This window comes from Octodon degus, unplaced genomic scaffold, assembly GCF_000260255.1.
Source record: "Octodon degus isolate 3935 unplaced genomic scaffold, OctDeg1.0 scaffold00014, whole genome shotgun sequence".
Lineage (NCBI taxonomy): Eukaryota > Metazoa > Chordata > Mammalia > Rodentia > Octodontidae > Octodon > Octodon degus.
The window spans coordinates 1,916,653-1,930,357 of record NW_004524590.1 but is presented as its reverse complement, the minus strand read 5'-3'; the positions used below and the strand labels follow the sequence as shown (position 1 = coordinate 1,930,357).

Genomic DNA, 13,705 nt, shown 5'->3' with positions numbered 1-13,705 from the left:
AAAAAATACGCAGAAGACAAAAAAAGCTAAAAGTTAAACAACATGAGCCACTTTTGTTTCCTGTGTCCAGGGATCAAGGTGAGGAGGTTCCTATCACTTACAGTGTTGCAAGACTCTGCCCAGTCTTGGGATCCCAGAACTTGATTGGCTGTTGACTATCTTTACTTCCCGAAACAACTAACCCTTTGGTTGGATGCCAGTCTACACATTTCACATCAGCACCATGCCCTGTCGGAAACAAGTTAGGATAAAAAACCTCATCAGTCACATAAAATTAAATCAGGACTTTGTAGTTTAAAGCAAAATAGAGAAAGAAGTTTTCATCTTAGTGTTCAGTCAATTCAAACTTCTGAAGACATCTGGGATATAGCAAGCTCTCTACCTATGTCAGGAAGCACAGAAACAACTCTCTCCTAAATTATGCACAGCTTCTCGCCTGCTGGCCAGAAGGGCAGCCAAGGCCTCTTGGAAGCTGCATATCTGAAGACCCAAAAATAAAACTTTTCATGCTGTTCCTGACTACCTTAATCATTAGATCAAATGTCATCATTCACTTCAGTTTTCCTAATTTGTGGCAGTCCGTATACTTTAATGTAAATCCAGGCTTAAACAACACCACTTTCTAGACATGAAGACAGGAAAAGCATTATAGAATGCATTTACTCATTACTCTAAGTGGGTTTACTGAAGCCCAGGAGAGAGAAAAAGAAATATTTATGGCTGATTCACATATAGGCTAGGGTAATAAAGTTACTAAAAATCACAAACATAAAAATCTGAAAGAAGTGGTTATATTTCAGAACTTGAGTGCCACACCTATTCTCCAGAATACTTTATGTCAGCATTTAAGAAAGCTTCCACTCCTATCGCAGACTGAAGCTGGCCTGGGAAAGTTACAGGTGGGAAGGGAGGGATGTGGAAGAAAAGAAGCTATGGCAAAGGTAGAAAGGGAAGGAGAAGTCTCTGGGGACTGGGAGTGATATGCACCCGTGAGGAGAAATGCTCATCTCACATGGGCTGGAGCTCATCTCCTCAGTGCCCCACGCTGGCAAGCAGAGGGAGTGGCACACGATCTGGAGGCCATCTAGCAGTGAGGAAAGAAAGCAAGAGGTACACAGCCCACAGTACAGGAAACCCAATGCTTAGGTTTTACCATCAGGAAATAATGGATAGCCAAAAGTATTTGTCTAGAAGGACGTTTACTCTGAGGCAGTTTAGTTTCAAATGTCCTCAAATAGAACACAAATATATTACAGTAAGCATATGTAACACAAACAAATACTGCTTTCATTATAAAGGATCCCACAGATGATTTAATAATGCGATTAAAATGGCCAAGTACTAAGTTTATTTTTAAAAACTCAGTGTGTAACATCACCATAAAAGACAAATCAAGAAAATGAGCAAGTGCGTATGTATCCCTATGTGGAGGAATAAGGCAAGAAGTCAAGATTCAAGCTGTTATGAAAAACATTATTAAGCTGGGAGGTGGGATTTTTGTTTTATTTTCTAGGGGTTTGTTTTGTCATACCAGAGAATGAAACCAGGGCCTTCTCACTGAATTACACCCCAACCTTCCTCCCACCCCAGCTGGGCTCAAACTCGTAATCCTCCCGTGTCACCCTCCTAGAGTGCTGGGATGACACGTGTGTGTCACTACACTCATCAGGAGGTAGTGTTAAGGTGATTCTTCTTCTCCCTGTTTTTATATTTTCTTCAGAGAAATTAATTTGCAACTGGTATCTGAGGGTACAAAAAGGGTGGTTTTATTGTGGTGCTGTCGTTAGTAAAAAAGAACTGAAGGAAGCCAGGGAAATAGCTCAGTAGAATAAGTGCTTGCCTGGCAAGCACAGAGTCCTTAGTTCAATCCCTGGTATAGGAAAAAAGAAAAAAAAAAAAAAAAAGAAAAAGAAAAAAAGAAATGAAGAGAGGTGGCAATAGCCGACTGGACGGCACCTGCTCTTGGACTTTGCTCTTTCCTCAAAACTTAACTTGGCTGGGATCAAGAAATCAGGTGAATTGGAAATGAAGAGCATAGAAAAGAAAAACCCTTTGCCTTGGAAAGAAATGGCTGAACAGGAGGAAAAAAAACAGGCAAACTAGGCCTTTTTATCAAGACAGCACCAAAGGTGAAGGAGGAAGCCCCTGCCCCTCCCAAAGCTGCAGCCCAAGCAAAAGCTTTGAAGGCCAAAAAGGCCATGCTGAAAGGCATCCACAGCCACAAAAAGAAGAAGACACGAACGTTACCCACCTTCCACTGTCCCAAGACACTGTGGCTCTGGAGGCAGCCCAGATACCCCCAGAAGAAACAACCTTGACCACTATGCCATCAAGTTCCCCGACCACAGAGTCGGCTACGAAAAAGATGGAGGACAACAACACACTCGTGTTCATTGTGGATGTCAAAGCCAATAAGCACCAAATCAAAAAAGCTCTGTGACATTGATATTGTCAAGGTCAATACCCTAATCAGGCCTGATGGAGAAGGCATATGCTTGACTAGCTCCTGATTACGATGCATTGAATGCTGCCCACAAAACAGGGATCATCTAAACTGAGCCCAGCGGCCAGGGAGATAGCTCAGTGAGTAAGTGCTTCCCTGGCAAGCTCAAGGGCCTGAGTTCAATCCCCGGTTCTGCCTAAATAAATAAATAAATAAATAGCTGAGTCCAGCTGGCTAATTCTAAATATATACCTTTTTCCCCCATTTAAAATAAATAAAGGCAAATGGTAACGGGCAGCTGAGTGTGGAGGAGAAAAGGTCTGTGTTGCACCTTGATTTCTTCAAGCACCAAGAACAAGGCCAAACCTGTCTCTCCCACCGGCTGATGTGCTGGCAGGAAGGAAACGACTGTGTGCTGGCCAAGGAAGAAGTTGGGTGGTGGCAGGGACAGTGAGATCCAGAGTAAAATTCATGCTGTGTGGCAGGTTGTAAAATGCAATTTATTGACTGCTGTGGGAAGGGGATGACCCTTTTTATTCAGAGACAGTATCCTGGCAAGAGTCCCTAACTTGGCCAAACCAAGCTCACACTTGTAAATTCTCCTGCCTCAGCTTTCCTAAGTGCTGGGATTATATGCCTGGGCTTCCATGCTCAGCTTCAAGAGTGTCTTTTTTGTTGTTGCTCAAATAATCTTAATTACTGGAATGTACCATTTAATATGCAAATAAAATTTAAAATAAAAACAAGTTAACAAAAAAAGTAAAACTAGAAAAATTGAAATAGACCAGTCAGTTCTCCTAGGCACTTCATTGCCTTAAAAACTTTGTTATTAATGATCAGACACCAAAATGACAAGGCAGAAAATCTCAAAAATTTATGGGCTACTATCACCCAAAAATAAGCTATGTATGAATTTTAATACAACAAATTGAAGATTATGGAAAATACGTGAGAAGCATTTTCAGATTATAATGTACTATGCAAAAAATATCTTCTTAGGAGCCATCTCTATCTTCACCCTCAGTGAAACACTTCATAATGTGTACCAGTACACAGATGCACTCATCTTAAAGAAGAATATGCAAAAATAATGGCTATCAACCTTGAACTCAAGTCTTCTAAAATTTACTTTGGTAAAATCTAAACAATGAGAAATTCCATGAACTTATCTGTATCAATCACAGATATAAATCAACTGACTGGTACTGATGATGTAATTTGGGAGGTCACAGTGCTTAACAAAAAAACTAGTAACACTAGCAAACATATTTAAGAATGGTATTATTCTAAACAAAAATGTATTGCTGATTTTTACATGACAATTTACAAAGTTCTCTAATGGCTGAAGAACTTACTCTGGATCACAGCTGATATGTGACAGAGCAGAAAATTTAATGCAAAAAGCCCCTGCATAAAGTATCCTGAAAAGTATAGAATAAAATTTTTGTTTCGTTTTGAGACAGGGTCTTCCTATGCAGCTCAGGATGGCCTTGATCTCACTATATAGCCCAATCTGTTCTCAAACTTGTGTCAATCTTCCTATCTCAGCCTCCCCAAGTTCTGGGATTACAGGTATATGCCACCACATCCAGCATTATTTTTTGAACCATGCTTGTATTAACTTTTAAAAATTAAATAAAGCTATTTAAGCAAGTACGCACTCCTCCGAAACAAAGAGCTGAGTGTGGTAATACTCAACTATACTCCCAGTACTCCAGACTGGCAGGACTGTAAGTGCAAATCCAGCCTGGGCAATTTAATGACTCTAAGAGATCCTGTCTCAAAAATAAAAAGGGCTCAGGAGTCAACATGTTAACCTTTGCAGCTTAAAAGCTCTCCCCAATACATACAAGAACAAATATATACACACTTCTTAAAAATGCATAAACTGTGCCTGAAAGAACAAGAATGAGATACTAACTGCCTTCAATGAGGAAACCAAGTAGGTACAGAAAAAATGGTAAAGCATTTTAACGTACCAGCAGCCCACAGCCCAAAATCAAAATGTGAAATTCACTAATATTTGATTTTGGGGCCAGGGAGATGGCTCAGTAGAATAAGCACTTCCCGGGCAAGTGCAAGGGCCTGAGTTCAATGTCCCGTTTGGCAAAAAAAAAAAAAAAATTTAAAATATATCTGGTACAGGGGTCTCACTATGCAGCAGGGATTCGTAGTGATCCTGTTTTCAGCCACCCCAGTGCTGGGATTACAGGTGTCTGCTGACACACCCAGTCTCAGTGGATCAGCATGCCTGGGGACAGGTGCCACAAAATATTTCAAAATCTTTACGAGCCAACATAAATGCATAGGCAGAAAATGTCACACTATGCATAAAACTATTAAAAATGTTGCTTAAGTATGTATACATATCAATTCCACATGATGAAATGTGTTTCATATGCATCGAAATCATAGACTTAAAAGAAAAATAACATTAATAGGCCTGGTATACTCCTGTAATTCCAGTACTATGCGAGTTCTCCACACTGAACAATTTAGCAAGACCTTGTCTCAAAATAAAAATTAAAAAGAGTGACAATGTAGCTCAGTATGAAGATCTGGGGTTTGATGCCCAGTATCACTAACACCAAGAAAAAAATCACCGAAAGTTACCTTCAGGATATGTATGTAAGGTATATTTGCAACAAGTATATTTTGTGTTCAGACTTACTTTTGTGTTCAGTCCTAGCCCCAAAAGATGTATTATAATTTTCCCCCCAAAATCTGGAAAAAAAAAATAAAATTAGAAATACTTCTAGTTCCAAAAATTTCAGATAAGAGACACTGAACCTATGCACTGTTTTCTGAAACACAAAAACTAGTTCAGGCAGGGGGCCCAATTGGAAAAATCCTAATTGCCTCTGGAAAGCAGATGTGAAATCTTTATAATAGCCCACACCATTTTTATATTTTCTTAAGTGAAAACAGAAAACATTAAACTAGCATAGAAATAAACTGATATATAACTGCTTCCATATCCTGGGAAAAGTTACAAATTTTCCATTGCAGTGTCAAAAACTATTCAAATGAGAAAAGGCAGTCTTTTCTTATCAATGAAGACATGTTTAGTCTCCTAAGTAACAATTTAAGAGGACTCTGTTTCTATATGGCCAAATCTGATCATATGCAACTGCAGTCCCAAGGAGTGGGATATGGCTCTGTGGTAGAATGCTCTGGGTTCAACACCTAGTGCCCTACCAAAGCCAAAAATTGGATAATTATACAATTATTGAAATGAAAATTCTAGGAACAAAGCCCATAAAATGTGTCCTAAAAGGCAAACAAAATAACATGTACCTCACAAATATAAGTTGTGAGGATGACTATAAAACTACCTGCCAGGGAAAAAAAATCTACCTGGGCTGGCGAGACAGCTCAGTGGACTAAGCTCCTACTTAGGCCAGTGCAGGGACCAGGGTTGATCCCTGGCACCACGTTATGAGCAGCCCCTGCTCCAGGGCACACTGAACCAACACCAAGTCCAGGGGTGATGGCTCATGCCTGTAATCACTGTGCTGGGGAGGCTGAAAACAGGAGGATCACTACAAGTCAGAGCTACGTGGTGAGACCCTGTACAAAACAATTAAAAAAAAAAAAAAGAAAACCTATCTGGTTATAAAACTGAAGATACAGAGAGGCAGAAAATGAATATTAGGAACAGTGGAAATATAGTTTTTCTATTCATAGCTTCTTTTTTGCATGCATGTGAACTTTTTTGTGAACAACTAAATTTGAGTAACTTTATGAGCCAGTACTTTCCCTATAAAATAAGCAAAAAATATGTTCAATGTGTGTGTGTGTGTGTGTGTGTGTGTGTGTGTGTGTGTTTTAAAGCAGGACCAGCAAGATAGCTCAGCGGACTAAGTGCCTGCTTAGGCAAGTGCAGGGACCGGGCTTCCATCCCCAGCACCACATGCTGCACTGACCCCGCCCCCAAGCATGCTGGTGGCACACGCCTGTAATTCCGGCACAGGGGAGGATGAAAAGATCAATATAAGTCCAAGCTGCAGGGTGAAACCCTGTATAAAATACATTTAAAAAAAAATCCTCTGTAATTGGTTGGAAAGTAGAACAACTTTTGGGGGAGGCCATTTAGCCATATCTATCAAAATCTTAAAGCTACACAGCTTGTGAGTTTATAAATCACCTGGTCGTAATATACTCTTAACTCCAAAAGCATACCAGAATTCACAAAGGTATCTGTGTTTGAATTACCAAGACTAGAAATAACCTAAGGTTGAATCAATGGGAAAATCTAAATATCAATCAGGAGAGTGAAGGGAAATCAAGGTGAGCCCACAAAAGTGAATACAATAGAGTTGCTAATAAACTAAAGCAAAATAGGGACCTCTTGGGGAGGGGCTGGGCGTGGTTTTGGTAATAGTTTATGTATTTGGCAAACTTCATAGGACTGTATACCTAAAACAAGATATCATCTTAAGTACACCTCAATAAACCTGCATTTAAAAATATATAGACAGAAAGCCAACATATAGACAGAAAGGCAAGGTGTAATATGGTCCCATGTATATAAAATTAGCTGCTAATAACATCTCAGGGAGAACAGAATGGTACAAAAAGGCATTTACTACAGTACTCATAAGGGCAACTGCCTTTGGCTTCCCTATTTAAAAAATCAGTGACTGACATTATTTATTGCCTTCCCTTGCAATGCACAGCCAGCCAGAGTGTGTAGTCCCAGGGAGCTGTATGAGGATGCAAGATTTGCAACAGACCTTAGACTTGGTAAAACTGAAACAAGTTTCAAGGTATTTGTGGGCCAGCAAGCCACACATAAAACAAGATCTTTAAAAGTACTGTGATAGAAAAATGACTGAATATCAAACACTTCTATCAATTTCAACCATCACTCTAAAGAAAGCCTCAACAGTAAGATTTCTGTCAATATTCTCTGTGATCCCCAAAAATGGAAATTCCAAAAATGTAGTATTTACAATGCTAAAGCAATTAACAGACATGATGGAAATTTATTCGGATGGTTTTCTGTAGCTCAGTAAGACGTGTTAGTACTAAATCCATCTTGCTGACTTTAACTTCTTAAGACTAAAATTTCCTTCCAAGTAAAAGACCAAGGTTTCTGGTTTTTGTTTTGTTTTTCTTTTTCCACAGTATCAGGGATTGAATTTTGGACCTTGCGCTTACAAGGCAAGCACTTATGCCACCGAGCTAACTCCCCAGCCCTAAGACCAAGTATTTTTTTTAAAGTGACATTTAACTAAACTTTTCAGAATCAAGACCCCTGCCAATCTTTTAAAATTAGTTTTTCTTTAGGAGAGGGGAAACCAGGAGCCAAACTCAGGACCTTGCACTTGCCAGACAGGTGCTGTGCAGCTAACTGTATCCCTAACCCTATTTTAAAGTCTTTTGACAACACAAAACCTACTCCAGATGCTACCAAAGCCTATTATAAGCTCAGGGGGCTGTCACAAGTTTATAGGTGGGCTGTGGGGAAGACACTCAATCATCTGGAGGATGGTAAATAAGTCATTAATAGATGAAGTAGAGTCCAGGACTGCTGGGAAAGGTCCTACCACCTTATACTATGCTTAACATGCTTGAGTACAACTGTAAATGGAAGTTATGCTTGAATATACCAACAGTGAGACTAGAGATGCAACAAAACTGTAAAATGTGAATATTCCAGCTGTTAAACATTTAAGGGCAAGACTCATAACTATGAGCATAACTCCCTTTTGGTCACAAATACTTAAATTTTTGGTCCAATATGGCAGCTATTAACTGTATGTAGTTATTTAAATGTTTTAAAGTTAAAATTTTTAATTCCTCTTACATTAATGTTATTTCAAGTGCTCAAGTCACATACACTTAGTGGCCAGCATACTGAGCAGCTAATAGCTGCCATAAAATTTATACTGAAAAGGACATAATGATTTCCCTCACACCATCTGCCCGTACTCTCACAGTCATTTATGTACTCCTCCACTCATTCCCTGAAGTGTGCATGATGCCAACATTTTTTAGGCTCCTATTACTAGCGCCTAGCCTCTGCTGCATGTGACTGCCAAATAGAACATTGCATCTGTAGAGTTATGTAGTCCTGGGAACAGCAACCTTCAAGAAAGTACTGACTGAAAGTAAAGACTGAAACAAAACAAAACAAAAACCTCACCCCTTCCAAATACACATTAATCATGCCTACAACAGCATGATCATTTGCAGAACCCAAACAAGTCTACCAGGGGAGATAAGACTGTGGAAAAACACGCTATTCTTTCCTTTAAAAAAAAAAAAAAAAAAAAAAAAAAAACTCTACTAGTATCATGAAAATTCTTCAGACTCTAGGAGGTTGGTGAACTGACACATTAGATTTTTGCTTGCAGTGGAGCGTTCCTGCTCTTTATTTTCCATCCCAGAAACACAGTACAGTGGGGTGCAGGACAGAAGCCAGTAAGGGCAAGAGGTCTGTGTTTTGACACTTTTCTTAATGCAGGCGATCCCCGACTTTCGGGAGACTGAGTGTGAACTGTGTGTCTCTGCCCATTCCCCCAGGTCTCAGCCCTCCTCCAACAGCCTCATCAGACCCTCAGGGACCATCATCCCACACAAGTGAACAGCCTCGCCTGAAGACAATGCATGTGACCCACAGCTTGGTGAACAGTCTGAAAATCAATGCATAATGAGTTTTATTTGAAGGTCAGAAGTAGTGTCCATTTTCCCATTTTATTTTTCCTGGATCAGGTCATTATATAAACAAAGAAAAATTTCTTTTATACATAATTTGTAAAAAGCACCAAGATTTTCTAATACAGGCAGAAAAAAAGGCAAACAAAGAATTCAAGTACCATGTTGTACAATAAATAAGTCGAATTTTCACTCAAGAAAATGTGTTAAACATTAACAGTGAGCTTAGGCTGCTTATCACAAAAACATAAAATGCAACAGATCATTTTAAGGCAAAGGGTAAGTGAAGCCATGATCCACAGGTAGACACTTTAGAGGATTCAAGAGTTTTAAAAAATTAAGGAGCATAAGTAATGTGTGCTCTGGTCAATGAAATGTGCAATTTTATTAACATTTTACCTTCCCTTTATGTAAGATGAATCTTACCACAATCTGATAAGCAACACCAACTGGCAGGGACTACTATTAGTCATCCACCTATAGGAAGTTAGTGAAGAACTATAAAATAAACCTAAAGTCAATTCAAGAACTATTCACCCACAGGCATAACTTTCACAAAGCATATTCCAAGCAACAACTGCACACAGAATTCTAAGTTAAGGGTTTTTGGTGAGAAGTTGGGAAATGCTGAGTTTTTCAAACAGACAAGTTTTTTTTTCTATGTCTAAAAGCCTACAGTACTGTCAGTAATAAATGTGAGAGAAAATCTGATGATGCATCTTCTTTTCTCAGAGTGCTTCTGTATTCATCAGAAAAATGACTTGGGAAATTCTGAAGTACAAATGTGTGGTCAGACAATGAGGAATCGAAATTTAGTTACCGGTAAGGGTTACTTCTAAGAAAGTCAAAGAGATGCAGAGTGGAACACAAAGGCCTTCAACCATACATGGAAGTGTATTTCAGACATTCAGAAATAAATATCACAAATGTGAGGATTTGATGAGTGGTAGTGCATAAGTATCTTTCAAGTTGCAAAGACTTAAAATATATGGTGTCAAAGGAAAAACCAATACACAACTGTGAAAGTACGAAGTCAATTGTAAAAGTAGAGGCATCATAAACTTGCCTATCGTCCACTTAAATCACATACTTAGTTGCATAAGCAGGTAAAATGGTTCTTATGGATATGTACAAACTAGATATTTATATGGTAACTGACCAAGGCTGACCTCAATGGAAACTTAAGCATACAACAGATATGATTAATGCCATATAACTAAGCTACTACTTCTGGTATCAAAGTCTTATGAATTTATGATGAAATACATAATTTGACTCAAATCAAAACACATATGTGTACTGTGTCTGTGTCATACTTGTGCCCTTTAAGACCACTGTTGCACTATGTTCATTTGGATATACTGTCATTTAACAACTGATTAAATAAAATACTTGCCTTCACATTAAAAAAAAAAAAAATAGGTGTAAGTACTGCTGAAACTTACATGTAAAACTGTTAGACCTTAACAATAAAGAATGTATTTAGAAATCCCTTGAGGATTATGAAATGGAATCAGAAAGTAACTGGTATAATAGGTAAATCTGTAACATTTTTCCCAAACCATTGGCTGGGGTATTTAGTGTCAGTCCTCTACAGTCTTCAGTTAAAATACACAGAAACAATTTTGTTGAATGTTTTGTGACAACCAGCACACACCTCTCCCTTTTTAAATTTTGAAACACGGCCTTGATAAATTGCCCAGGTTGACCTCCAATTTATAATCCTCCTGCTAGAGTCTCCAAAGTATATGGAATTATCATATTAGCTTTTGTAGAATTTACATTTTCTTAGACATTTTTACTATATTTTCATCAAAGACATTTAAAATAAAAGGGGCCGGGGAGATAGCTCAGTGGAATAAGCGCTTGTCTGACGAGCGCAAGGGCCTGAGTTCAATCCCCGGTTCCACCAAAAAAAAAAGCAAAAGCAGCTATGGGGATATAATTCAGCAGCACAGCACCTGCCTGGCAAGTGTAAGGCCCTGAATTTGATTCCTGGTAACCACCCACCCTACTCAGCCCCTTGCAGCTATATCAGAATTTTACATGAATTCCTAAATACTGCTGGGGACAATTATCTATTTATCACATGATCCCAAGCAAGCTGTATGAGTTCTAGCTATTAAGAATTTTTTCTATAAGTAAGTAATCTAGACAACATAAACTCCAATTGTATATTAACAATATTACCATTCCTGTTTCAAAGCACAAAGCAGAAAGCTAAGAAAACCTCAACTGAATAATGATTAATTTCTATTATATCAAAAATACGTTCCAACTGGGCATCGTGTCAGCAATCTGGAGGCTGAGACAGGAGAATTGTCATGAGTTTGAGGCCAGCCTGGGCTATCCACAGTGAACTCAAGGCCTGCCTGACAATACAATAAAACCCTGTCTCAAAAACAACAACAGGGCTGGAGAGATGGCTCAGCAGAAAAAGCGCTTGCCTGGCAAGCACAAGGGCCTGAGTTCAATCCCTGGTTCTGGGAAAAAAAAAAAAAAAAAAAAAAAACCAAAATAAACCCTTCCTCTTTGGGCTAGGGAGATAGCTCAGTAGAATAAGTGCTTCCCTGGCAAGTGCAAGGATCTGAGTTCAATCCCTGGTTCCGCAAAAAAAAAAAAAGAAAGAAAGAAAAGAAAAAGAAAACAACAACAATAAAATATTCCAATAAAGTTTTCAGACCACATTGATATAAACAACTGAGTAAGTGGGAGTGAAGTCTCTCAAAAGTAAGATTTCCAGGGGCCAGGGAGAGAGCTCAGTGGAGTAAGTGCTTGCCTGGCAAGCATAAGGTCTTGTGTTCGATCAATGGTACCACAAAAAAATAAAATAAAATTCCAAATACCTTATGAAGCTCCTCCACATAAAGTGGCAGTATAAATTCCCCATACTTAGGTAGGGAGTTCATTCCCAAGAGCACAGTATGGGCAGAGGGGAAAAAGTAATGTTCTACTGGGGAATCTTGGTAAGAGTACTTCAAGCAGGTGAGTAAAGTCAACTTCAAGTTGACAGTATACATACAGTATGCGACAAAAACAAAATTTTACCTTTGTGCTCTACTTTCCAAAAAAAAAAAAAAAAAAAAACCAAACATGCCCCCCAAGTCTAATTACAAGGAAACTCAGTTAAGTTCTGTGGGACAGTCACAAAATATTTTAAAAGTGTCATATACTGCATGCACGGAGACAGGAACAAAACCTCGAACATACTCAGCAGGCCAAGGCAGGGGGATTATTAGTTCAAAGCAAACCTGAGTACATAGTAAAACCCTACCTCAAAACAAAACTATTTGTTAGAGATGCAATAAGAAAAACATCTGGGGCTGGTGAGATGGCTCAGTGGTCTAAAGCACCTACTTAGAACAAGCTTAGCAAAGCACAGGGACCACGGTTCAATCCCCCAGCACCACATGCCAGCCAGCCTGCCCCCTGGTGGGCTGAGCTGGCCACACACACACACACACACACACACACACACACAAATGAATAAAATAAAATAAAAAAATAAAGAAAAACATCTTACCATTCTAGAAACATGGAAATCAAGTAAGGCAAGTTTAACAATTAGACAATACAAGTATTTCTTTTTGTAGGTGCTTAAAACTGCCATCTTCTTGTACTTTATTAATCAACGAATGGTGAAAAGCCCACAAAGCAAAGATCAGATTTTCATTAACCGTTCTGAGTCATGAGAATGTTCATTTCCACTTATAACCTGTTAATTCCCTCTTATAAGAAGGGAGTAACCAAGAGATGGATTTAGTTTTGCCCAACAGAAGCACAAGTACAATGTAAAATCAGCTGCACTAGAATCAACAAAAGGACATGTTAAATATAATTTAATTCAAATGGGTAATGTGTTCCATGCTCAATGTTAGAATTTGAGTAAACCAAGTGTTAATCCTCAAATGTCACTTACTAGTTACATCTTGTAATTTATTTTTTACATGTAATTTATTAAAATTTTCATGGATATTGCTACTCAGTTATGGGTAATTGTTGGCTTTGGGACAACAAATAGAAACACTAGATCAAATCAAATCAACACACACACACACACACACATACGTACTATGCTTATTTTTACAGTCCTAGGAGCCCAATCCAGAAATTCAGGAATTACATGAAGCATTAGCATCTTGCCTAGCAGTTTTTGTTGTTGTAGAGTTATATGTTTTTGAGAGTCTCACTGTATTTCCCAGTCTGGTCTTGAGCTCCTGGACTCAAGTCATCTTCTTGCCTCAACCTCCTGAGTAGCTGAGACCACAGGTATGCATTGCCTGCCTTAGTTCTAGCATTCATTCTGAACATTCAGCAAGTAAAACCTTCACCTTGACCCAATCCCTGTTCTGAAAGGGCTCACTATAAGGACACATATCCTATACAGATTTTATAATCCAACAAGAGCTATTACCACTATGAAAAGAATATGAGAGACAGAACATAATAGCTCAACTTGAGAACATTTTCTCAAAGTAAAACTTCTCTTAAGATTTAAATTTCAGGGGCTGGTGAGATGGCTCAGTGGTCTAAAGCACCTACTTAGAACAAGCTTAGCACAGCACAGGGACCGCGGTTCAATCCCCCAGCACCACATGC

The 13,705-nt window shown here is 38.8% G+C and overlaps 1 protein-coding gene across 1 annotated transcript in view; it reads right to left on the bottom strand.

The window, feature by feature from the left end:
* The window catches only part of Wdr33 (WD repeat domain 33), a gene marked incomplete at its 5' end in the record, with an annotated part of 72,542 nt that overhangs the window by 24,632 nt on the left and 34,205 nt on the right, over positions 1-13,705 (bottom strand). The window contains one exon of the mRNA XM_012513623.2: positions 102-228. Within this exon, the coding sequence (XP_012369077.2) occupies positions 102-228 (127 nt within the window). The remainder of the gene's footprint in view (positions 1-101; positions 229-13,705) is intronic.